At 48.9% G+C, this 23737-nt stretch overlaps 5 protein-coding genes, 1 non-coding gene and 1 pseudogene across 13 annotated transcripts; 3 read left to right on the top strand and 4 right to left on the bottom strand.

Annotated features, from left to right (window-relative positions):
- Positions 1 to 6: 6 nt before the first annotated feature.
- LOC118517176 lies at positions 7 to 1434 on the bottom strand (annotated as a pseudogene).
- A 218-nt stretch (positions 1435 to 1652) lies between these two features.
- LOC118517174 (histone deacetylase complex subunit SAP30 homolog) lies at positions 1653 to 3064 on the top strand. The gene is given in 4 exon segments (XM_036063082.1): positions 1653 to 1950; positions 1952 to 1999; positions 2099 to 2314; positions 2399 to 3064. Coding segments are annotated over 4 exon segments (525 nt in total). The 5' UTR covers positions 1653 to 1818; the 3' UTR covers positions 2528 to 3064.
- On the bottom strand, positions 3043 to 6479 carry LOC118517173 (NADH-ubiquinone oxidoreductase 75 kDa subunit, mitochondrial-like). Of its 2 annotated transcripts, XR_004908267.1 has the most exons (6): positions 6461 to 6479; positions 6217 to 6385; positions 4940 to 6127; positions 4686 to 4868; positions 3885 to 4614; positions 3055 to 3570 (listed from the first exon to the last, which is right to left on the bottom strand). XR_004908267.1 is itself a non-coding variant. In XM_036063081.1 (5 exons), exons 2-5 carry the CDS (start codon positions 6379 to 6381, stop codon positions 3970 to 3972), a joined length of 2181 nt encoding a protein of 726 aa, XP_035918974.1. In that variant the 5' UTR covers positions 6382 to 6385; positions 6461 to 6479; the 3' UTR covers positions 3043 to 3969. The 2 variants fall into 2 exon arrangements, 1 of the variants encoding a protein (XP_035918974.1); XM_036063081.1 differs by having other exon boundaries at positions 3043 to 4614.
- A 485-nt stretch (positions 6480 to 6964) lies between these two features.
- LOC118517169 (lipase 3-like) lies at positions 6965 to 14765 on the top strand. 5 transcript variants are annotated; one of them, XM_036063068.1, is made up of 5 exons: positions 6965 to 7309; positions 8012 to 8576; positions 12526 to 12913; positions 12998 to 13197; positions 14038 to 14765. In XM_036063068.1, the coding sequence occupies exons 2-5, from the start codon at positions 8115 to 8117 to the stop codon at positions 14581 to 14583; spliced, it is 1596 nt and encodes a 531-aa protein (XP_035918961.1). In that variant the 5' UTR covers positions 6965 to 7309; positions 8012 to 8114; the 3' UTR covers positions 14584 to 14765. The 5 variants fall into 5 exon arrangements, with proteins under 5 accessions (XP_035918961.1, XP_035918960.1, XP_035918959.1 ...); XM_036063067.1 differs by having other exon boundaries at positions 7986 to 8576; XM_036063070.1 differs by having other exon boundaries at positions 6972 to 7045.
- Positions 14766 to 14970: 205 nt separating this feature from the next.
- On the top strand, positions 14971 to 16741 carry LOC118517170 (26S proteasome non-ATPase regulatory subunit 13-like). Its single transcript, XM_036063072.1, has 5 exons — positions 14971 to 15228; positions 15346 to 15459; positions 15531 to 15815; positions 15902 to 16055; positions 16137 to 16741. The coding sequence occupies exons 1-5, from the start codon at positions 15125 to 15127 to the stop codon at positions 16620 to 16622; spliced, it is 1143 nt and encodes a 380-aa protein (XP_035918965.1). The 5' UTR covers positions 14971 to 15124; the 3' UTR covers positions 16623 to 16741.
- On the bottom strand, positions 16717 to 23216 carry LOC118517171 (glutathione-specific gamma-glutamylcyclotransferase 1-like). Of its 3 annotated transcripts, none has more exons than XM_036063073.1 (4): positions 22790 to 23216; positions 20452 to 21512; positions 18354 to 18389; positions 16717 to 17496 (listed from the first exon to the last, which is right to left on the bottom strand). In XM_036063073.1, the coding sequence occupies exons 2-4, from the start codon at positions 20608 to 20610 to the stop codon at positions 16975 to 16977; spliced, it is 717 nt and encodes a 238-aa protein (XP_035918966.1). In that variant the 5' UTR covers positions 20611 to 21512; positions 22790 to 23216; the 3' UTR covers positions 16717 to 16974. The 3 variants fall into 3 exon arrangements, with proteins under 3 accessions (XP_035918966.1, XP_035918967.1, XP_035918968.1); XM_036063074.1 differs by lacking the exon at positions 22790 to 23216 and adding an exon at positions 21599 to 21910 and having other exon boundaries at positions 16737 to 17496; XM_036063075.1 differs by lacking the exons at positions 20452 to 21512; positions 22790 to 23216 and adding an exon at positions 19328 to 19975 and having other exon boundaries at positions 16737 to 17496.
- Positions 19061 to 19226, bottom strand: LOC118517178. The gene has a single exon (XR_004908269.1). It is a non-coding gene; the product is annotated as a U1 spliceosomal RNA (small nuclear RNA).
- Positions 23217 to 23737: the final 521 nt, after the last annotated feature.

Raw genomic sequence — 23737 nt, 5'->3', positions numbered from 1 at the left:
GCGGAAAAAGTACGATCGGGATTTGAAGAAAATGGATCAGATTAAGAAAGCGAAACGGTTCAAACCTTATTGAATTGGCAGCGGTGCTGTGTGTAGAATAAATTCATCTTTTTTTTCCTTCCGTTCAGTCGATACAATTTGTTTTTCCCTTAACTAATTTATTTGCATTGATGACGATTTGCAGCAGTTTGTTCTTACCGGGCAGTGCTTCTAGCCGGAACATGAGCTGTGTGATGTGCCAAAGACACAGCGCGTGTGAGCCCAACCTGCACCGCCTGGGCAAACCGTTCCAAGCAGCTCTGCAGATTTTCTTCCTCCAACGATTGGCCTCGCTGCGTTAGACACTCCATTTCGGCCTGAATCGTGTTTCACTATAAGCATTAGATGCTGAGCGTTGACGGTTGTAGCGTTGGTGTATCGTTACGGGCGGTGTCGCTTCCAGCAGCTTGCAGCACGGCTAGATGCAGCTTGCTGTACAGCTCCTGGTTGTCCGTAACCAATAGCGAAGCACACACACCGGATGAGCCGGCGAGCGGCGTTATCACCGGCATCGCGATGGCTCCGGTCGGCAGTGCAGCTGTTGCTGGGAAGCGAGACATAGGGAAGGATTCTCCGACACCCAGTCCGTAATGACATCGAGTAAAAGATCGGGTGGCGGGTTAAGTTGCGATTTGGCCGTTCCGTTCAGATAGAGATCGGTCACTGCGGTCATAAGATTGGCGGCAAAGCGTGGTGCTACCAATGGCAATGATTTCAGCTGTTCGGAGGAGTTTTTAGAGAAAATTACAAATCCCGCACGATACACTGCGCCAACTCAAGGCTAGCCGGTGAAGTGCAACCTAGCTGCTGCATCCACGTCCCTGCAGCGCACAAAAGCGGTGCAATCGAGCCCGACACGGCCCGTACTGATGAGCTTATTCAGAACGCTCGTTCGTGCGTTCGATCCTCCGAAAAGCGACAGAAATACGGCATTCCGAGTGGCGTCCGGACCTGGACGGGAAAAGAATTCACACAACACCAGCACCAGCTGGAACTCTTCGATCGACGTTAGACGCGGTTGGGGTGTTGTTTCGAAAATTGAGCACCACGTGGCTCGTCGCGGCGCTCGCGGAACACAAATTCCGCTATCAAGTCCATGGCCATATCGTGTTTGTTCCGGTTGATGATGAGATTTTCTGCAAATAAAATCGAAAAGGAGATGAAATTTTTCTCCATCAATTTACACACCTCCTTGAGCCTCACCTATAATGGGGAGAGCATCGCGAGCCATATCAGGAAACTCCGACTTGCGCAACATATTACGCTCTTGGTTGGTCATTCTGCAAGCCTTTAAATCGCTGCTTTACAGCAGAAAAAAATATAAAAATATCAATTAACAAATAAAATACGGAGATTTACGCGGCGTTGAATGTTTTTGTTGTTCCGTAGAGAAACGTAAACAGCGCACTGTCAACAAACTGTCAAAGCTTGCCGCTTCCGAACTGTCAAACATACCATCTCTCTTTCATTCTCACAATCTCTCCCGTTTCCGCATTTTCACATCAAACACAAACATACAACAACCGAACCAATTTAGGTGACGCGACGTGATGTGAACAGGTTTGCGGTGAATTTCTGCACTTCAATCACATTTGCTAAGTAATATAGAGCGAGCATTTAAATGTTGTTGTATCGAAGCGTGAGTTAGTGTTAATTGAAGCGTAGTGCGTAAGGAAGAAAGGGGTTCGCAGAAAGGGAAAAGCAACCTTTAATTGAGAAGACAATTAGAACAGGCTGTGCGTGCGTGCGTCCCAGTTACGCATTGTGAATTGCAGTGCAATGATGAACAACAATGGATTTAGTACGGGCGAAGAGGATTCCCGAGGGCCAGCGGATCAAATCTGCTGTTTGCTAGACGACGGTGAACGATGCCGCAAGCAGGCGGGCAATGCTTCCTACAGCAAGCGGATTTCAAAAGACGGTCACGCAACGGCGGCTGAAGCTGAGCATCGACAGCCATGTAAGGTTATCCCCCACCACCTAGTGCGTGTTACCGCACCGATCACCCAAGGTCATTCAGTAACGTATGCGTGGAACATTATTGCACCTTAACCCACAGGCACGGCATATCTACATCTGTGACTTTCACAAAGCGCGGATACAGTGCGCCCGGACGAAAAGACGCCGCCGGGATTCGGAGGACGACAGCAACGAGACGGATACCGATCTGCCGGAGGTCGATCTCTACCAGCTGCAGGTGAATACGCTCCGCCGGTACAAACGGTTCTACAAAGTGTCCACACGACCAAGCAGCAACAAAGCGCAACTATCGGAGGTAACTTTATGCGCATCATTCGCCAAACCAACACCAACACGTTTTCTAACCGCCCCCTACGTCCTTTCTTCATTTCGCACGCAGACAATCATGAAACACTTCAAGACGATCCCGATTAAGGAGAAAGAAATTCTCACCTACTTCATCTACATGGTAAAGTCGAACTCGAACAAGCTGGATCATAAGAATAATGCGAGCGCGGAAGCCACCTGAAAGTAATGACCTCCGTCCGGCTCCATCGGTCCCACGGTCCGCTCATACAGCTACGGTATCGCCAAAGTGTCGAGCCTTCGAGCTCGTGCTTTGCAAACCGAACAGAGGCAGCCAGCTGATCGTTTACGAACCAACCGAATCGACATTTGTCATAATGTGCCGTTTTTACTCTACACACTTTTTTTTTTGTTTTCTAATGCTTTTACCGTATCGATACCATAATGTTCGGCGAATTTGTAACTTTCCTGTCCAGTGTTACACCGTGCGAAACTTGACCCTTTTCGGTTTAACGAAAGGCGTATTGTGAAGTTTCCTGCGTGCGGGATAAAACCAATAAAATGTAATTCAACAATTTAGATTATTGATTAGCACGATACATCCACGGAATACATCGCGTTGAAGGATCGGCGACGTTCAGCGATCGATGACATTGTTCAACTGTGTAGAATGATTCAGTTTTATTACAAGAGCAGCTTCAATCATATCGTTATTATGGTACAATAAAACACTGCTTGTTGGAATTCATGTTTTTTTTTACATTTCTTTAAGTTCTGCTTCGTTTTTTGCGCCTAATTTCACTAACACTATGGGGTATTAAGGTGCTCCCTTGAGTAACGATATTAGTGGCGAGAGAATTTATGGGTTCCGTGATGCATGTAAAGATGTCCTTCGAATGCTATCAACACAGAATATTTGAGAGGGAAAAAATTTTACCAGCAAATGTATTTCTCTGTCATTATTTCTAGCACCAAATTCAGAGAAATCTGAGCTATCGTATCACTGTCATAAGCACAATTTATTTCACAAGTTAGAAGTATGTGTGAGTAAGTCCCAAACCAAGAGAATCATTTAGTATATCTCTAAATGGAGGACAAATTTATTTTGATTACAAGAAATAGTTTTCAAATTTATGTTTCACGACACACCCCATGGTTCTTTCCTGCTCAGACCATATCATTCCTTAATGCGATCGAGTCTAGTATGGTTTGGCCAGCAGCCAGGAATCGGTATTCGATTCCTTACGGTAATCTCTGCAAAAGTATCTGCAAATAAATTACACGCTTTAGTGAACAAATGTGCAATCGTGGGAACGATAATCTTCCCATCAGACGCTAGCAAATACAAACAACTCCAGATTTAATACTTTGTCTATTTCGAGCCCTTTGAAAAGGCAACCAGAATTTAACAAAACAAATAGCCCGACTATGCTCCGGGAAGAATAATGAAAGATCGCTTAACTCTCCGCTCCGGACTGAAACTTTTTCTTGCACCAAAATAAGAAACGATAATTTACAGAAAAGTTTGCCAAACCAGCGACCTCCGCCGACCGGGACTCACAATTTCTCTTGCCACTCACCGCTTGCTGATGATCACGCGAACTGGTCGTGTACAGAAGGAAACGCAGACTTCGTCTCAATTTTACTTGCTTGCAACGTTTTACTTTAATTCGCTTGCAACTGCTTCTTCGCTGCCGTCACACACTTGGCCATAGTGGGCGAAGCGCGCGTAATCGGATCGGTCATGAAGAAGTCGGCCAACTTCTTCTGCACCACATCCACCTTGCCACTGTCGAAGTGCACCGATGCGTTCTTTAGCAATGCGTCCGCGATGGCGAAGAAGTTGGACGCCTCCAGCCGGCCGTAGCGCACGAGATGCGGCGCAATATCCTCCAGGCGGGAGCGCAGATCGTCCAGGTTATCGTACGGCAGCGGAACTCCGGCTACCTCGGACAAGGCGCGCAAGATTTTCCAGTCTTCACGGGCCAAGCCGGGAGGCGTAACGGCGACGAGCGTTTGCTGGGCTCGTCCTTCCGTGTTGACGTACGTGCCCTGCTTCTCGGTGTACGCGGCACCGGGCAGAATGGCGTGTGCCATCTGTGCTCCAGCGTCACCGTGATGTCCCTGGTACACGATGAAGCAATCCTTCGGTAGCTTTTCCTTATCAACTACGCCGGCGTCAGCGCCCAGCAGGAACAGGACCTTCGGCTGCAGTTCAACGGCAGCATCGACACCGGGCGTGTAGCCAACGTCCAGAGCAGCCGTTTGGGCGGCGTTCGTCTGCAGCACGTTCCATACCTTCCAGTTTTTCTGCAGTTTAAAACGTACCCATTTATAGTAAGCTATCGGATTAAAACATGCACCGTGCCATAGTCACTTACGTCTGCCGGGGTCAACGAGTTGGCGAATACGTGGAGAGCGGTAAGGAAGGATGAACCATCCTTGCGGGCCAGCTGATTTGCACCGACGATAATCAACGGCTTCTTAGCTTCCTTCAGCTTCTTCGCGAACGGATGGTGCCCATTTGCGATGTCGCGAATCAGCGAGGTATCGCTGCCCAGATGCTAATAACAAGATTAGAATAAAGATTGTTCAAAACATTAATGCCGCCATTAAGAAACGTCGCAATGCTAACCTCGTAGTCGTAGGAAAGGTTGACCTTCGGCCCAATCATTGCAATGTTTTGTTCATTGTGAATGTATCCCTTTCTCAGGCGGGTGTTCAGCAGCGGTGCTTCGTAGCGCGGGTTCGTACCGACAAGCAGTACAAGATCCGCCTCCTCGCAAGCGGCAATCGATGAGTTGAGCAGATAGCTTGAACGGAAGTCCGTGCCCGATCCGTCGGTGGGGAACTTTTGCTCCGTGCAGAGCGTTTCCGATCCCAACCGGTTCAGCAGGTCCTTCAACGCAACGAGCGATTCCGCATCCACCAGCCCACCGGCAACGGCCGCCACCTTTCCCTTCGGAGCTCCGCGCAACGCTTGCGCGATCGTAATGAGTGCCGATTCCCACTCGACCGGTTCCAGCTCGCCGCTCGGATTGCGCAGCATCGGTGCAATCAGCCGCTGGCGCTTCAAACCGTCGCACGCGAAACGCGACTTGTCCGACAACCACTCCTCGTTGATCTCGTCGTTTTCACGCGGCAATATACGCAACACCTCGCCGGTACGCGTGCTCACCACAATATTGCTACCGACCGCATCCAACACGTCGATCGATTCGATCTTACGAATTTCCCACGGACGAGCGACGAAGCTGTACGGTTTGTTGGTCAGTGCACCAACCGGGCACAGATCGATCACGTTACCCGACAGCTCGGAGAGGAAAAACTTTTCCACGTACGTACCGATCTGCATGTCGTTACCGCGCCCGGTCGTACCGAGATCGTCGACACCGGCCACCTCCGATGCGAAGCGGATGCAACGCGTACAGTGGATGCACCGGGTCATGATGGTTTTAATCAGCGGACCAATGTCCTTGTCCTCGACCGCTCGCTTGCCGGTATGGTGGATATCGGTAAAGCGCGATCGATCCGAACCGAAAGCCATTGCTTGATCCTGCAGATCACACTCGCCACCCTGGTCGCAGATCGGACAGTCGAGCGGATGGTTCATCAGCAGAAACTCCATCACACCCTCACGCGCTTTGCGGGTCATTTCGGAGTTGGTCTTAATGCGCCAGCCCTTCATCACCGGCATAGCACAGGCGGCGACTGGTTTGGGTGATTTCTCCACCTCCACCAAACACATGCGACAGTTGCCGGCGACTGCCAGACGCTCGTGATAGCAGAAGCGAGGAATCTCCACTCCGACTTGAGCCGCAGCCTAGTGTAAACAAAAAGAAAAAAAAAAACAATTACAAAATAACCGCCGAGATGGTTGCCTACGAACCGCAGTGCATTATCAGCCTTTACCTGAAGCACGGTAGTGCCCGGATCCACCATCACAGGCTGATCGTCCACGAACACCTCAATCTTTTCCGGCGCCTTGGCCGGTGTGGTGGCGGACGTGCGCACTATCGTCTGCACCGGAAACCGGGCCCCGAAGGTAAGGGCCCGACTGACTGGCACTCGCAGCATTGTTCTGGAATAGCGAAACGTTTAGATACGGGAATGACACCCGCCGCTCGAAGCTAGGCCGAAAGCGATGAAAAATTACATAATTCACATGAATTTTCGCGAGATGGCGTAAACAGACGGGCACTAGCGCGATGCGTGAATGAGGTGAAAGCGATGATGCTTGCACTTACGGGGCTATCTGCTAGCAATGCGGCGGTTTAGCACACGACAAAGATCGATGCGGGTACGGCAAAAATTGTATTTTTCGTTTTCAAGGATTTCGATCGCAGAACAAAATGTCCAGATCCTTGACGTTTTCACTTTGGAAAACAAACGAATGACAGGCGGCTGTCAGGGGCTGCTGCCAAAAGACGCAAGCAGAGGTGGCGGTCTCGTATTTCCAATTATATTGCATTAAAAAAAAAGATTGTTAAGCGATGTTACAAAAGAAATGTTTTAAAAAGAACCTGCATGCACAAGGTTAACGACAAACAATTAACAAAATGGAACGATAATTATTGTATTAAAACCTCTTCCGCCGTACAGCTTTCTCTAGCAACCTTGGGCGGGCTCACCAAACGCATCGCCCAAAACAGCAACACAAGCAAAAGGCTGTAGGTGTTCGTACGAGTAGGATGTGTGCAGTGCGCGCGGAGCAAAACATACGGAATAATAAAGAAATTGGGTAGAACTTTTCATTCGCGGGTCATTTACTTTCTAGCTTAACCCGACGCAAACTATCTTCGGTTCTAGTACAGCGCTTTCCTTTTTCTGATATTCATCAAACAAGTGCTTTTGTTCTGTTTGTTACGGTTAACGCGATACGACCGAGACCAGACCAGCTGAATTGCGCGCCGAAAAAGTGCATCGTTTGAATGTGGGCGATGCGTTGCACTCGGGAAGATTCACCCGCTGAAAAAGCCAAATCAAAACGCGCCGTGTAATGTAGGTGAGGAATCGTCCGCCAAATCGACACCGAAATAAAGGGGAAAAAATGTGAAAAGAAAGTTTCCATACGGTTCCATTGCATACACGCACTTGGTCGTGGTGCAGCAGCGTCTGCATGGGTCCCGGCTCGTTCGTTTGATTGCGCTCTGTGTAGCACGCGGAGAGCAACGCAAGCGACTTCCTCCATCGGGGCCACATAATCGTACATTTATGTGACGGAGTGATTGAATCATAGCAACCGATCATCGCCGTCCAGTCGTGTGTGGTGTAGGCACCAAGCAGACGTATGGTCAGAACTTTGTACCGTAAGTTGATCGATAAGAACCGTAGAGTAAACCGATAAAGATTTGTTTGTTCTGTGTGGCGAGTCAAATCGAATAAATAAGCATAACCAATGGACGGAGCGGTTTAGTACGCGCCGGACAACAAACCAAGTGTTATCGCGCGTGAAAGAGTTGCGTCTGCCGCAGTGAAAAGTTGAAACAAAACCGATCCGTACCGTCTCGCGACTCACTGACACACTTTTCGCGATTGCCAACAAAAGCTTCTGGTATCCATCGGCGAGACAGCAGCCACCAGCGGTGGTGAGTCACCGCCCACCGGCTGCGGACCAGTGAAGACACGCTTTTACTGCTTTACCGTGTGGTTTATCTGTGCTTTTTTTTTGCAATCTCGAGATCAAACGATTTACACCGTTTCCTAGCAACAATCCGGAAGCACGAGCTAGAAGAGAAAGAGACCCGTGGGACCGTGCAACTTTTCGTCGGTATTCTAACAATTCGGTGTGAAACACTTTTCCAACCGCGATGGTGTCAGCCGGTGGGAAATTCATCCGCACGTCACCGGGCACGTTGCTGCTTACCTTCCTGCTTCTCACACACCGGCATGCTAGCGCCGATGGTGGTGGTGGTGGTGGACTGTTTGACAACTTCATCTCACAGCTCATGACAACGGCCGCCACGGCACAAAACTTCCTCGAAGACGCGTACGATCAGAGGCAAGGTCGTGGCACGGAACCTCCACCACCGCTACCACCGGCACCATCGTCAGATTCACTTTCGCCCGTACTCATACCGGTCGGGGGTATTGAGCCGGTCCAGCAACCAACAACACCGCCAAGCACGACCACGTTTTCCGCTGGCGCGACGTCCTCCACGACGGCGGCAACACACGGTACGCGAGCACCGCTTCCGTTTTGGAATCCGTTTGTTTGGCTGCGTCCGAAAGAGGCCACACCACCGTACAATCCGGACACCGATCTTAGTACGGTAAGTATGCACGAGAAAGACACGCCGAACATTTCCGTTCAGTCGATAGGCGGAACCTTTCTTTCCATACAATTTCAACGAAAACCCGAAGACGCATCCTCAATTTTATTACTTTTCAATTGTCTATCCTAAATGACCCACGATAGATTGGATTTCCCTGTGGGCAACACGAGAACAAGATTTTTTAGACGATTAGACTCCTACATGCTCCCTTGATGGATTAGTCCCTTTCGACTACGAAGTCCGTCGTTCGAGAGAAAACTTTGTAGACGACGAAGTCATTTGAGTTGCGACATTCCAAGCCACAGTATTTCACCGCTGGTCTGAACATGACAAATAGCATTTGTCTCATACGAGTCGCTAACTCTCGTACTAAGTACTACGTACGTACTACGCGATAACATAACGAGGCTCGAAGGCACGCTCACAACACCTTCTTGTGCAAATGGATATTCGTTATGAGAAGTTGGCTTTATTATACTCCCTTCCCACCATTTACGTACAAAATAATCCGATACGACAAAAAGACTTCAACCTTTACCACCATTTCAAGTTAATCCATCGTCATGCATTTAAATGTACATCGTCATCGTAAGAAAACAAAAACAGTTTTTTTTAATACTAGATTGCACTCACAACTTATCATCCTTGTAGAACTTATCGCTTGTTTATAGTTTCACTGTAACAGCTTCGCATCCCCTTTGCTAAGAGAGCTCTATTCCTGTCCGGGAATGAATCACCGTTGTTGTTGTCTTTGTTAATCATTTGCATGTGATTCACTTAGCTTCGAAAAAATTAGATTAACGGAAGCAAAAGTAAGGCACTCCACACCCAAACACCAGCCTTATGTACGCTACATAAAACGATCGCGTAATCCGGGGACGGCGGGTATCCGCAAATCTTAATCCAATTTGGCCTTGGGTGTGTAAGCTGCTGCTCGTGTGCCAGGCCTGTGCACCGGTACTCGGGCTCGGATACGGCTCGCTGCCTCGAATGTTCTCGTACAGCGGTGAGGCTAATTTAATTGCTCTAATAATCATCACACACCTTCCCGTGAATGAAGCAAAATCAGCGGACATTACACGATGGCAGAGGAGCAGCATTGAAGCGCAACTTTAATCACTAGCGCGAGGTTTGCCTAAAACGGTCAATCAGATAAATGATCGATGAAAATCGGATTCTTACGGAAGTTTCTCATGAAAACTAAATCACGACTTACGGCCCAACACCCGGCGAAGGTGACAGATGCATATCGTATTAACAGCTGCGATTGTGAACGGTGATAGCCAGTCCCGCGGCAGGATAACGTATCCAAAACACTACGCCAACTGTTTCGTAACCTTATTTCGAACGTTTGAATAATGTATCGTGTAGCACGTTCGTGTCCAATGTTGACGACAGGTTCATACCGATGAGGTGAGCTAAGGTTTGGAACACAAAAACCGAATGGACATCATTGCTAACAAATATTGCCGACCGGCCAGACATAATTGCCACGATCGGAAAGGCGCGCCCTCCTTGCTGTCGACCCATAAAACTCCTGTCCACAATGGCGGTTCGAAAAGAGTCAGCGCTATTCCGCTCACACCGCCGCTGGGAGCATAGAAAACTAGCCAACAACAAACGGTTGCACCAGCCACAGCTTGGTCCTCTGAACTTGGGTATTTCAACCGGAAATGAACCATTCCAACCACACGAACGAACTTCGTAGGTGGATGGATTTGTTTGAGTTACCATAAAACTGAAACTACCACCTAGCATTGGTGCTGTCCGTGTCTCGGGAAAAGCTGACTGCATTCTCCCGAACGTTGGCAAAGGAAGTAGCACTGGGGTAAATAGAGGAAGCGGCGGAGGAAATTGGTCACAATGGAAGCACAATACACCAGCGGCACATTATAGGTCGTCCCGTCCATTCAAAGGATGTCCGTGTGAAGCATGGGACGTTCCATTTTCCTGTCGTTTCGGTTTAAAAAATATCCTTCCGATGCACGATAATGCTGATGATAGCAGCACGCTTGCGTTAGGCAAAGTATATCCAACAAACGAACGCTCTTTGTGTTGTACGAACGTTTTAAAATTTGCTTTTAATCAGATGAATCGATTTATGTGTTGGTGTTGGTTGGCAGTCCTTAGTAAGGATAACGAAACATGTTTTCTGTTTGCTGCTAACTCGCCACCAACGAGGCTACAAGGGCTCGTTCCGTAGACAGTCGTCACTTCCACCACAAATTTTGTATTTGCGTGCTTTGGAAAAGCCAACAGTGATGGGTGACGGGTTGGTGGGCTTGGCCCGACTGAAACAAGGCCAATCATCATGGGCCGGAAATTGGACCGATAAATTACGGTTCTTTGCTGTGCCAGTTCGACCTCATCGGTAGAAGAAGGGTTGTACCAGAACGGGAGTTTGTTTTCCAAAAACAGGCGACTCACTCAATTCTGATATTCCTTTTCTGCGTAAAAGGAGACTTTGAGACTTGTCCTCCGCAAGGAATGGTACGACTTATCCTGATACAGTTTCGAACGCTTCGAAGGACACTCCATCACTATTGTACACGAGCGTGGAAAAGAAGAAAGGCTTGGCCAAGTAACAATATGCATAAATTCATCCTTCTCACACGCCGTGATAATAAGTCTCAACGGGAAGACGGAGCACATCCTGCGACGTATTTGATACAAAGCGAAGCGAAGCTCCATTCAACATTTACAAAGAACCAAGACGGTTCTTTCCGGCACCCAGCGAATCATCATCGCGGCTAATGGAAGGACGCATTTTTTATGTCTCCTTGCTTTCGGAGAAGAATGGCGTGCACGAACACGTCATGTTGGGTCGGGTCTTAGAGGCAAAGTAATTGACCGTTTGCATGCACCATTTTCATCCTTTCTGGGTTGGTGTGGCGCGGTGGAGCGCTTCCAGCTACTAACAGTCAAGGACAAACGGAACATTTTCCATTGAGGTCTATAATTTTCGGAGGTCGCGTGGAATCATAGTGCCTTTATTTGCGAACTTTAAAATGGGTATTATTACTCGGTGAGCTAGCTCAAACGATGGGGATGTGCAGGTAATTTATTACCGGTCGATAGAACGATAAATTATATATAGCTCAAATAAACAGCTTATTGGGTTTAATTTCTGCAGGTATCCTACTTTTAAGAAGAATGTCGTATAAACAATAGCATGATTTCAACACTTTTGAAACCTTGACGTACAGTAGTTCCTCCCAGCTACCAGAGAAGGTAGCTCCAGTGGCGGAAGCTGCCAAGGAAGAGTCAGAAGTAATCTTTCTTCTCCCAATGTGGTGGCTCACTACCGACCAAAAGGCAACAACTTCCGGCAGGCACGGCGTGCGTTGGACCGCTCCTCAGGACCATGGTGCAAGAGACTGATAGTACATCAAAGCCTAGCCAAAGCCAGTCGATGGCTTATCCTTCCTTCCTGAAAACTGTTGCATTGCAATGGTAGAGTCTCGTTTTTAATCAACGCCATCAGTCTCTCCTTTTGACCGATTATCTATCGCTAGGAATAGACGGTCTAGATTAAGCCATAACAACAGTTGAATCAAGCATCTTTCCAGGAAGTGTTCCACGATGTCTTTTAAATTGAAGTTGAGGTTATTCATCCCTATTTTTGAATGATAATTGGAACCATAAGTATGGCCGATAGAATTGCTGAGAACACAGTTTCTCAACCAAATTATTCGTAATAATCAATATTTTTCAACAACTCTAGCCCCTGACTTAAATAAATAATTTTCCCAAGTTTTAAGGGTTTCTAAAACGACTCATAATGATCATAACTACGAATCATCGCCACTTCATGAATTTCTCACACAACCACAATACGGGTCACACACCAGACACATTAATCACAGCCATGCGGCCCGTAAAACCACCCAATCCGTGTCCTTGTGACGTTAATGTTGCTGTTCTGCTTTTGCTCTGCTCCTTCCAGCCGGAAATAGCGGTCCGTCACGGGTACCAGGCCGAATCACACACGCTCAAAACGGCGGACGGTTATCTGCTGACGTTGCATCGATTGCCGTGCGGTCGCATCGGATGCCCGGCGCAAGGTGGCAAAGGTGCGGGCCAGCCCGTATTCCTGCAGCACGGTCTGCTGTCGAGCTCGGCGGACTGGTTGCTGAGCGGGCCGGAAAAGGCGCTAGCCTTCATACTGGCCGACGCCGGTTATGACGTATGGTTGGGCAACGCACGCGGCAACACCTACTCCCGCAAGCACGTCAGCTTCAGCAGTGACGAGACCGCGTTCTGGGACTTTAGCTGGCACGAAATGGCCATGTACGATATACCGGCCGAGATTGACTATCTGTACAACATGCGGGGTAAGAGCGTTGAAGCAACCGGCATAATGCTAGGGTCGTATGATTGTCCGATCTTTTCCTCTTCACACACACGCACACACACAGCCCAGGAACGCAACGATACGACGCGCAATCTGCTGTACGTTGGACATTCGATGGGTACGACGATGATCTTCGCCCTGCTAGCCAGTCGCCCGGAGTACAACGAACGGTTGGAGGCTGTGTTTGCGCTGGCCCCGGTAGCCTTTATGGGACACGTCAAGAGTCCCATCCGTCTGCTGGCTCCATTTTCGCATGATATCGAGGTAAGAAGACCGGGAGCATGGTGGACAGCAATCGCGCGATGTGGCAAATCTTTGCGGACCAAATGCCCAATGCCACTAAATTTCACAATGCGTTCGTTCGTTTTTTTTTCTCTCTCTCTCTTGTTTAATTTCATTTTGTGTCATACCTCGTACCATAACCATTTGTTCGCGACCGCCGACCGTACCGTGTAACACCACCCTCGGTTGTCGTATCAGTAGATACCGCTAAACTATTTCGATAACCTTCGTGTTCCCAATTGGGTAGATGGTCTCGCGAATGACATTCTCAAACGACTCTCGTTACGATTGCTGGTGAGTTCTCGTGTTCGCAGGCGCACATGGACACCGTGTACGCGAACCATCCATTATACGAATCCTCTCCCCTCCCCTCTCCCGCGGTGTCTTGGTGGTCCCGGTGCTTTCTCTGCCTGTCCTCCGGGGATGGTTGGTTGGTGTAACGGATGTCCAGATCTGGTCATTGTCCTACTTTCTGGCGCCTGTTGCCCTGCGTTCTATGGATTATCTTTCCGCACTGGGAATGTCCTTTTTCTGGGGCATGGCTTCTTGCTATATCTATATCTCTTTGGTGTGATTAAGCACGAGCAGCGTAAGACGTTGCTTGGTCTGTAATATTGTGTATATAGTTTCATCACTGGAAATAGAGACCCTCTACCTGCTTTCACTCATTTTAATCAACCGTCTCGCCTCACATGGGACTAGGGAGCGTTGTGAACATTGTACATTTATTCAGTTTAGTGGCTTTGAGAGTTAAGCTTAGTCGTGTGTAAAACAAACTTCACTAAAGCCCTGCTAATGTGCACCTTTTCTCGCTCCTCACAGATGATCCTAAAATTCTTCGGCGGCAATGAGTTTATGCCACAGAACAAAATCATTCGCTATTTAGCGAAATATGGTTGCGAGCTGACCGAAGCGGAGAAGTACATCTGCGAAAACACCGTGTTCGTCCTGTGCGGCTTCGACAAGGAGCAGTACAATGCCACGCTTATGCCGGTCATCTTTGGGCACACGCCGGCCGGCACCTCGACCAAGACCGTCGTACACTATGCGCAGGAAATTCACAACGAGGGCAACTTTCAGCTGTTCGACTACGGTGAAAGTGAAAATCAGCGCCGGTACGGGCGGGCTACGCCTCCAGGCTACAATTTGGAAAACATATCGACTCCGATTGCGCTGTTTTACGCTAACAACGATTGGCTGGCCGGCCCGTTGGATGTGGCCAATCTGTTCAACCAGCTGCACCGCACGTCGATCGGCATGTTCAAGATACCGAACGACAACTTCAACCACGTAGACTTCCTGTGGGGTAACGATGCGCCGGAAGTCGTCTACAAGCAGCTGCTCATGCTGATGCAACGATACAAGTAGAAGCCTGTCAGCCAAGCCATATCTTGCTAATTGAACCGGCGGGAAAGTTCGGATTCTTAACGGAAATTCAAGCGAGCAAAAACCTATGACTGCATTTTCATGTTGAAAATCTTTACTGTTAAGACTTGTATGCGTTTTGTGTTGTATGTATAAATAAAAGCAATGGGCATCCCTAGCTGGAAGAGAGTTATTCCATTGTTTTCTTCGAAAAGAAAAATAAATAACGGTCCATTCAAACAGTGGTCGTTGCGCCATAATAGTATAGTTACCTTGAATTATTGCACTGTTCCAGCCGTCAAGTTGTGCAAACCCTAGAGTTGAATACTTCAGCAGCATCAATCCCGTGCTACATCTGCCAAATGCCTGGACTGAAGCCGTCAACCTACTATCATAGCCGCAATACCGGGTCACGAAGTTGTTGCAAATCATTCCGAACTGTCAATTCGCATGACACCAAAAAAACACAGATCCACGCAAGGTAGCACTCGGTGAAACGATTTTTGTTGTTGAAAAAGTTTGTTCCTCACGGCATAATTAGAAAATGTCCAACGCTAACGTTGCAACCTACCTGGCAGAACAGAAGAAAACCACCGATAAAGAGCTAGCGGCCGAATGGACGGTACTGGAAGAGTTGTACAATGAGAAGTAAGCATCACCGCCACCCGCGTAGAGAGCGAAAGAAGCAAAACAACTTCCCTTCTTAGTCAAGCCCTGTTTTCCATCGAAGCATTTGCCATTCAAACCTTCTTTTTCCTCCACCAGGCTTTGGAACGAGTTGACCATACAGTTGTACAGCTTCGTGAAGCATCATACGCTACAAAATGAGGAAGCGCTGCTTGCCCTGTACCACAATTTCATCGCCTCCTTCGAAACAAAGTAACGTGAGCGTAGGACAACTAGCACGGCACAACGACTTGACCATTGTTTTCGCTCTGTACCCTTCACAGAATCAATCCGTACGGTTTGGTAGAAATACTTACCGTCGTCATTTCGTACCTAACGGATAAGAAGGAAGCCATCGCGTTTCTCGAGAAGCTAAAGGACAAGGTGAAAATCTGCGACCAAGCGGTCTGGATGTGCAAAGTGCTGCAGGGACAGATCCATCTCGAGCACCTGAACCAGCTGGACGAGACGAAGAAAATCATCGAAGATCTGAAGGACATTCTCGAAGAGGCGGGCAATGTAACACCGGTGCACGGCAAATACTACATGCTAGCAGCCAACTACTACCGGTATGTGTGTGTGTGTGCGCGCGTGTGTGCGTGTTGTCGAATGGTTGAGAGATGAGAATTTACCCAAATTGTATCTTGCCGCACAGCTTGGTGGGTCAGCACAGTGATTATTATCGATGTGGTCTTCAGTTCCTGGGATGCTCGATCGATACCTACCCGAGGGATCAGTGGGCTCAGCAAGCCTTCTGCCTAGGGTTGGCCGCACTGCTCGGCGAAGGTATCTACAACATCGGTGAACTGGTAGGCAAGGCGCGGTCGCGGGCGCCAAAGGATTTGCTTTCTCTCCGTCACTTTTCTTTAATTCTTCCTTTTGCTTTGCAGCTGGCGCATCCGATTCTGGAATCGCTAAACGGCACAGACAACGAATGGCTGGTGGAGCTGCTGCGCGCGTTCAACTCGGGCGACATCGTGAAGTTCGAACAGATGAAACCAAAATGGAGCTCGATTGCCGATCTGGCCGCGCAGGAGGTGAAGCTGCGACAGAAAATATCGCTCCTCTGCCTGATGGAAATGACGTTCAAGCGGCCGGCCAACAAGCGAACCATCACGTTCGACGAGATCGCGAAGGAGGCTAAGCTGCCGATCAAGGAGGTGGAAATTTTGATCATGAAGGCGCTGGCCCAGGGCCTGGTGAAGGGTGCGATAGACGAGGTGGCCGGTGTGGTGAACATGACCTGGGTGCAGCCGCGCGTGCTCGACCGTAAGCAGGTGGCCGGCATGGCATCCACCCTCGACACCTGGATGTCCTCGATCACGTCCATGGAGCAGCTGATCGAAAGCCGGGCGAGCGAAATCCTCACCAACTGAGTGCAGTGTTGTGGCAGAAGCGTGGCAAACCAAGCACGCACACACACACACACATACACATCTTCTTTTGTTCATGCTGAAGTTTACACTTAAATAAATGAATAAGACTCTATATTTCATTATACCGTAAAACAATTTATCGTCAACTGTGTAGCAGCAGCGTTCCGCAGGTGGTCTTAAGAGCTATGGCATATGTATGTGTGTGTCTCTCTCCTTTTTTTTTTTGTCTCCTCCTTGTGCACAAGGAGAGTTGAAACGAGCGAAAACAATCATGTAAAGCGAAATGTTAAATGGCGTTCTTAGGGTATCGTTCGGGTTGGTTTTAGTGGACCCCACCGGTCCTCGGGACGCCCTAAATGTGCAAACAGCGCAGCTTCGTATCGGGCACACGGGACGCAAACTCGAAGGTAACGTGGCGCCGCACTTCCTCGTGCGTATCGCGCCGTATCCGGTGAGGTGTGACGCTTCCGACCAGCAGCAGCTCGAGGTTCACGTTCGCTTCCGCCACGAACCGCCGGACCAAGCCCTCGAGCTCGAACAAATGCTCGTCGCACGCGCCCGGCAGCTCGTCGCGCATGAACATGGCCAACCGCACCAGGTACTCGACGTTATGGCCGCTCGGGCCACGGCATTCGACGATCTGGCGTGCCGTCACCAGCAACGGTTCCTCGCCAATCCAGTGCTCGTTCTTGGGCGTAGCGATGTACACGAGCGCCGGAAATGCTTCCCCGCTGATGCCGGACTGTTCGCTGGCGAGCCGCGGATAGAACTTGATGTACTCCGTCACGTACCCGCCGAGGGTGCACTCGCGCTGCCGCAGATAGTCCAATGCGTGGCTTCCGGTCACCCTAAATGCACAGCCCCAGGTAATACCCTGAAAGAGGAAAGCGGGAGCAAAACGACAAACTCAAAACTCGGGCAACACGTTGCGCTACGTTGGTCTATTTTTAGCTCGTGCGCGCACTGTTGTAAGGCTCCGCGTTACGCATCGCTAGAACAAAAACATTCGACCGTCAGTATATAGCAGCGCAGTTCGGCTTCCGCACTCGGAGATGCCGCGTGGTTCTTCCTAGCTCAACTCTCGTGGTTCCATACGAGTTACCCCGATAACTCCTTCGATGCTCCGTCGTTGAAACCGACATGTGGAGCACGCCATGGGAAAAGTCCCCGGGTCTACGGCAAGAAATTGTCAGGACGTGATTCCGTCTCTGAATTTTCAATCAGAAGCGCCCTTTAACCGGTGCTTAGGTTGAGGTTCTAAATAAATCCATCTTGGACCAGACATAATCAAAGATATGTTGAGGGAAACCATCGTATCGGAAGTTGGTGGGGGAGGGTCCGCTCTTCCTCCACCTTCTCTCCCCTACTGTTCTTACACAATGGGGCTTACTCAGAAAGAACCGCTCTCCAATTTTTTCCTTCCCTTCCGTTTCGTCTCCCTTCACTCTTTCTTGACACTCGTTACTAAGAACAACCTTGCGACCAATTGCTTCCCAATCAACTGCACAGTTCTTATCGTGTCTCTGGACTACTTGAGACGGCTATTCCTAACACGCACGCGTTTCGCATTACAACCGTAATTCGATCGCGTTCACATTTAACGTCTCTCTAACTCTAACGCCTTCGTGGAGAACTGCTGCTACAGAACTGCTTGGAATCTGGTGCATCACCTGCACCACCGCTGAATGCTACAAACACCCATCCCCATCATCGCATCTCGTTACTACTTACCTCTTTGTCCTCGATTAAGGTGGCCACGCGACCCGGCTACGGAGGGGCGAAGGAACGGCGGCGTGCGGCATCGTGAAGAAAAAAGAAAAGAAAAACAAACCGGAAACACCGTGCATTAGATTCACCGACTGCGTACGGATTTGCTAGCTCGCATGCGTGCAAATATTCGCATCTTCCGTTCGATGCGGTGAGTAATTGAAGTTATACGATCGGCACTCGGTGACTCATCAGGACTCACCAGGAGGGGGAGGAGGGGTCACTGTGTGCCAATATACCATAACGTTGCGCACATACCATCCGCTTCTTTGTTATTTATTATAAATTAAAAATTGAGCACCCCACGAGGTAGCACATTCCAGAAACTAGGTAAAACGTAAACTCAGCAGCATATGACCGACCTCGAGTTCGATTCCCGAGTAGTGACTATGAATCACATACATTTGACAGACTAAGTTTTACCAAAAAGTTGACCTTTAAATTTGATAGGGACGTTAAAAGTGACTTGACTTCAGGTTACACAGGAAACACACACTGCTTTTCAGATGTCCCACGACTCGGAAGAATATCGATTACCATCCCCACCGTGTCCACGTCCAGCTGGCGATAATGCGTAACACTTTTGATATGAATGAGATTATGGCAGTCCCGATAAGCAATGCACTTCTTTAATGTTTTTATAGAAATGTTAATTGTATTCTCAGATGAAATCGGGATGTGCGCGGACGCACTTCCCGGCTACCAAAAATTGCGCACACGAGTTATCCACATGAGGGATAATCGCAGGGGTCAACCCAGCCCAAGAGTGCAATGGCCAGGCCTCGCCCTGGGGGAACCGCCTTCGTGATCACGGTAACCCCTGTGCCAGGTAAGTATGCTTTCTCCCCGTCACAACCAACCACCCCATTCGCGACACGCGTGCTCCGCTAGCGATGCTTAACAGCCAGCGACAGCATAAGGATAGCTATGCTTTCTACCTGCCGCCAGCATGCAACCCTCGCTGTCATGCTGCCAGCTGTCATGCAGCACATAAAACAAAACAAACTTCCACGGCGCACACCAACCCGCAGCCAAGCGCTTATCGTCGGCTAATTAACAACATTGGCAAACTTATTGATAACCTGACACACACAATACGTCCGAGCCACACCACACTTTGTTTGATTGCTGTGCGTTTAGAGATGATTATGTCACGACACGGGCACACACATTCGCACTGGGTGGAAGCAATTCTATTAGGTAATGGTTAGCATTCCACCAAACAACCCGTATCGACGTATTTATCGCACGTGCTAAACTCTGCTGCTACTACAAAACAACAAAACAGAGCTGCAAACAAGTAGTCAACCGCCAAGCACACGTCCGCTACCCGATAGATACACACAAACACACCGGGTAGAGGTGTCTGGTATTATTTATGTTCTTGTCTGCCCTATTATAGCGTTCTTTGACTGCGTTGTAGATATCCGGGCACTGTCTGCCAGTGAAGTGAAGTCAGTGCATTAAACATTCAACACCACATCAATATCTGTGTATGTTTGTGTATGTGTGTGTGTGTGTGTGTGTGTGTGTGTTTTTATTGGTTGGTCTGACGTGCCAAATGTGTACACCTTCCTTTTCATTTCCTCGTGTGTGCCAATGTTTACAAAACACTTCCATCCCGTTGGCCCCTAAATGATCCTCCCCAGCCGCCCCCTCCCTCTTCAAGGTGCTCCATCTGCTAACCCGCTACTCGTGGAATAATCCCTTTTTTATAACGACAGGCGCGCGTGCAACTAGTGATAGTACAGTTTACCAATACACCCACACCACTGTGCATAAATCGATGGCCGCGCGGCACTGTTTTGGTTCGCCAATTTTCGCTTCGTGACAGAGGCTGATAAAAATAGATCGCAGACAACCCATGCCCGCGACAAAGTAGTGTCGCGGAGACGCACAAAAACGATTAAGTGGAGGAGTTTCAGAATATAAAAAAAAAAACATAGCATACGCGAGTTGCGTGTCAAGGGCTAGGTCTAACGACGCGCTGTCATAAGAATGCGGACACAGCACCAGGAGGATGTAGGATGGATTATATGCCGGCCGGTTTGGCGATGCTTACCTTCTCTATCGTCCCACGGTGCGTCACATTGCCCTGCCAGAACCGGCGCACGTACCCACGGATGTATCCGGTAATGCATTCGGCGTACTCGAAGCCCGGATACCAGCACAGGGAACCGTACCCAAAGACCCACACCGAGGGCGTCGTTTGTGCTTCCATCGTGCGAATCCTGTGCGGCGATTTCCCCGACCGATGTCACGCCAAGCTGATCCTTCTTTTGTTTTGTAAACACGATCGACCCCGCCAGAAAGGGGGTGTTGTGTGTGAGTGATGGATTGTGGCTGGCCTGCCGGGTGGCGGGGACACAGGTTGAAGCAGCAAACGGTTGAAGAAAGCGCAATTTTGCGACACAATTTTTCCTTTTTTTTCGTTTTGTATACCAAGCGTGTGTGTAATCTCAGACAGAGGTGACTAGCTGCACACACACAATGCGCGCGTGATCAGGCTGACTTTCGTAACCGTGGTTACACTAAACGTACTAGATGCTAGCTTCCGATGTTGCGAATTTTTTCTTCTTTTTTTGCGACAAACACGCGCACACTTTTACGCTAAACCATTTACACAACTACTAATCGGACAGATAAACCAACAAAACAATAGATGTCCTTTGGGGGCACTAGCAGGGAAGTAAGGTGAGGGTTGTGTTGTTCCAAGCGGAAAATGTCACTTTCTAGTTACGCATACTGCAATCGCCTTTTTGTGATAAAAAAAAATCTTGTCGCAACACGAGATCGTCACACACTTGAGCACTCCTTCCGTACAGACACTGTTGTCGCATTGGATGCGCAACGCTACGACGCCAGGATAATCAGGACCGGCTAGAGTTTTAACTTGGCTAAACGAAACGGAAACTGTTGCCGTCGATCGCGCCGATCCGGATGAGGTAGGTAATGTCGCAGTTTGTGGGTCGGTTCCAGCGCGACCGGATGTCGCGTTCCGTGCGCTAGTACGGCTGCGGCCGCCACTGCTCGCTCTGATGCCACTACTGACGCGCACGTTCTTCGGAAGCTGATGGATATTGCTGGTCGGTTGTCCGGTCTGCTAGCGGAAGGCTTCATATTCTGCTTGGCAAGCGCGGCGTGAGAGAGAGTGGGAAGGAAGATCAGAAAAAGAAAAAAAAAGCACGGTAAGTTAAATCAGCACACACCAACACACAGCATCAGCAGCATAGGGAGGAGCTCTGGTTTACAGAAAAACGGGAGCACAGTTCCGTAGACAAAGCGACCATCATCATATCACGGCTTACGCGCTTCACACACTTTGTCATGGGCTAGTATGCGTGCCTCCGTGTCTGTGCGCTGGTGTGCGCGCTGCGGTCGCACACGGACACCAGCGCACAGCCGAAGAGTGTGCGCGTGCCCGTGCACACGGCACGAACAAATCTACTCCCCACTCCACAAACCACGGTCCAATGAATTCTGTGCGCGGGTTCGCTGTGTGTGCGCGCACGATTCGCGACTAAATACCCGTCGCCAAATTAAAAAAAGAAGCAACCATCATCACACCACACCGCCAGGAAGCCACACCGATGATGATCCTCGCACGGACACAGAGATTGGGAAAAAAAAAAAACAAAATGCGCGATCCACACAGCTAAGCAAACGAATCGCCGAGATCTGTGAGATCGGTTTATCGGTGTGTGAAGGTTTAAAAAAAGCAAAAAAATTGGCACGAGATTTCGAATTCAACTGTCAAGTTCAACTCATCCAAGTAGGTAGGTATCCGCGCAAGCCTTTCATCGTAGTAGCTGCTTATCGGAAGTCTAATTCCCTTTTTCCCGTTTGTAGCACCACGGCGCGCCTTACACCGGGCATACAGCTGACCATTGATAAACAGTTGCAAAATTCAAACAAACCCCGTTAAATGCGAAACACGCGCGTGCTTCCCCCACGAGTCCGGCCGAATGAACTTTCTATGAATGACGCATATAGCAGTACAAAAGAAACAAAAACAAATCCGCCATTCGAAGTAGTCGGGCAGGCAGGCAGGCAGTTCATTTCATACGCGGTCGCGTTCACTCTGCTTCACTGGCGACGTGGACGACCTTCGCTAATATTGCATTTTTCCGCGTCTGGTTCAATGTTTTGCTTTGCAGTTACTAATTGATGCAACAACACAGCGGTGTGCACAAAAAAATAGAACTACTCGTGACCTTGAACTTGACTTCCAACTACAAAGAAGCATTCGGAGTTCGAAAGGGTCGATTGGTTTAGCGGGGCTTTTTTCTAAAGGGTGTCGCTTCGTGGTAACACATAACTTACGTATCCTTGTGCCTGCCTTGTCCCCTGTATGTAGGGTCAGAGGAAAAAAGGTCTCCCTCCCGTCCCTTTCTACTTACACTGTGCCACTGCTGTCGAGAAGAGCGTACGCCACGCATCTGCATCGTTGGTGCCATTGCCGCAAGAAAAACTGTTTGCCACCCCCGTTTGTTTAACACGAAAAACCACCACAACAAACGCAACCGTACGGAGACATGATCGAACTGATTTGGAAACAAACGTATGCAAAGAAAGGGAATTTCACGTAAATGTTCACTGTTAGTCGCGGCACTTTACACGATTTTGCAGCACAGTTAGTAGCACAATTGGGGACACCGATTGCAAGGGCACCGAGAACAGAGATTTTGGGTGGAAAGTTTTTCTTGCGGCGGTCAGCGACACAGCGTAGCTTTTCCTCGCGTAATGCACAGTGGAGCGAACGATCTGGTCGGTCGCGGTGTATGCTGTTTTCTATTTTGCCTCCCCCCACACTGAGGGCACCCGACGCACACGCGCTCGCGTTGCCGTTAAGGTTAAGCGCGGTTTGCACAAACGGAGGTTCTGTTGATCCTATCGGGTTGTTAGTTTTTTACTCGATTATTTAGTAATAAGCTTGAGCTCTATGTAGGTGTGAAATTGAAGCACTGTTTAGGGTTGATTATTTACTTCACATGTAAAATTATAATTTTACTTTCAAACACAGAGCCCTATAAATGTTGACAGATTACAAGGTTCTCTTAGCACCACTAGCGATTGATATGAACATTGGCAAGTTAATGTTGTCTTCCAATTGCAGATTTTTGTCGCCTATGCTGCTGAAAAAAACCATATTGCATTCATTTATTACCACCAAACTGAGAGTCCGTAGAAACGATACAAATGTTCCACTTATTTTGACAACATGCTTCGGTGTGCAACCCGCGCTTTACCTGTACGTCAAAGCATACGACGCGAAATGAAAGGGAGGGTGCGGACATCCGACGCCCAATGCGTTTTCCCCTGAACCGGCTGATGCAATAACGTCATTG

The sequence above is a fragment of the Anopheles stephensi genome, unplaced genomic scaffold (genome assembly GCF_013141755.1).
Source record: "Anopheles stephensi strain Indian unplaced genomic scaffold, UCI_ANSTEP_V1.0 ucontig59, whole genome shotgun sequence".
Taxonomy (NCBI): domain Eukaryota; kingdom Metazoa; phylum Arthropoda; class Insecta; order Diptera; family Culicidae; genus Anopheles; species Anopheles stephensi.
This window is presented reverse-complemented; position numbering and strand designations above follow the sequence as displayed.

Excerpts from the sequence above, each read along its gene's own strand:
- LOC118517171 (XM_036063073.1), bottom strand. The coding sequence starts at position 20,610 with ATGGAAGCACAAACGACGCCCTCGGTGTGGGTCTTTGGGTACGGTTCC. Across the intron at positions 18,390-20,451 it reads ACCGTGGGACGATAGAGAAG|CCGGGTCGCGTGGCCACCTT; the intron begins GTAAGCATCGCC and ends GCCCCTCCGTAG. Across the intron at positions 17,497-18,353 it reads CCTTAATCGAGGACAAAGAG|GGTATTACCTGGGGCTGTGC; the intron begins GTAAGTAGTAAC and ends TTCCTCTTTCAG.
- LOC118517170 (XM_036063072.1), top strand. The coding sequence starts at position 15,125 with ATGTCCAACGCTAACGTTGCAACCTACCTGGCAGAACAGAAGAAAACC. Across the intron at positions 15,816-15,901 it reads CTAGCAGCCAACTACTACCG|CTTGGTGGGTCAGCACAGTG; the intron begins GTATGTGTGTGT and ends CTTGCCGCACAG. Across the intron at positions 16,056-16,136 it reads TCTACAACATCGGTGAACTG|CTGGCGCATCCGATTCTGGA; the intron begins GTAGGCAAGGCG and ends TTTGCTTTGCAG.
- LOC118517169 (XM_036063068.1), top strand. The coding sequence starts at position 8,115 with ATGGTGTCAGCCGGTGGGAAATTCATCCGCACGTCACCGGGCACGTTG. Across the intron at positions 12,914-12,997 it reads CTATCTGTACAACATGCGGG|CCCAGGAACGCAACGATACG; the intron begins GTAAGAGCGTTG and ends GCACACACACAG. Across the intron at positions 13,198-14,037 it reads CATTTTCGCATGATATCGAG|ATGATCCTAAAATTCTTCGG; the intron begins GTAAGAAGACCG and ends CGCTCCTCACAG.
- LOC118517173 (XM_036063081.1), bottom strand. The coding sequence starts at position 6,381 with ATGCTGCGAGTGCCAGTCAGTCGGGCCCTTACCTTCGGGGCCCGGTTT. Across the intron at positions 6,128-6,216 it reads CGGGCACTACCGTGCTTCAG|GCTGCGGCTCAAGTCGGAGT; the intron begins GTAAAGGCTGAT and ends TGTTTACACTAG. Across the intron at positions 4,615-4,685 it reads ACTCGTTGACCCCGGCAGAC|AAAAACTGGAAGGTATGGAA; the intron begins GTAAGTGACTAT and ends TTTAAACTGCAG.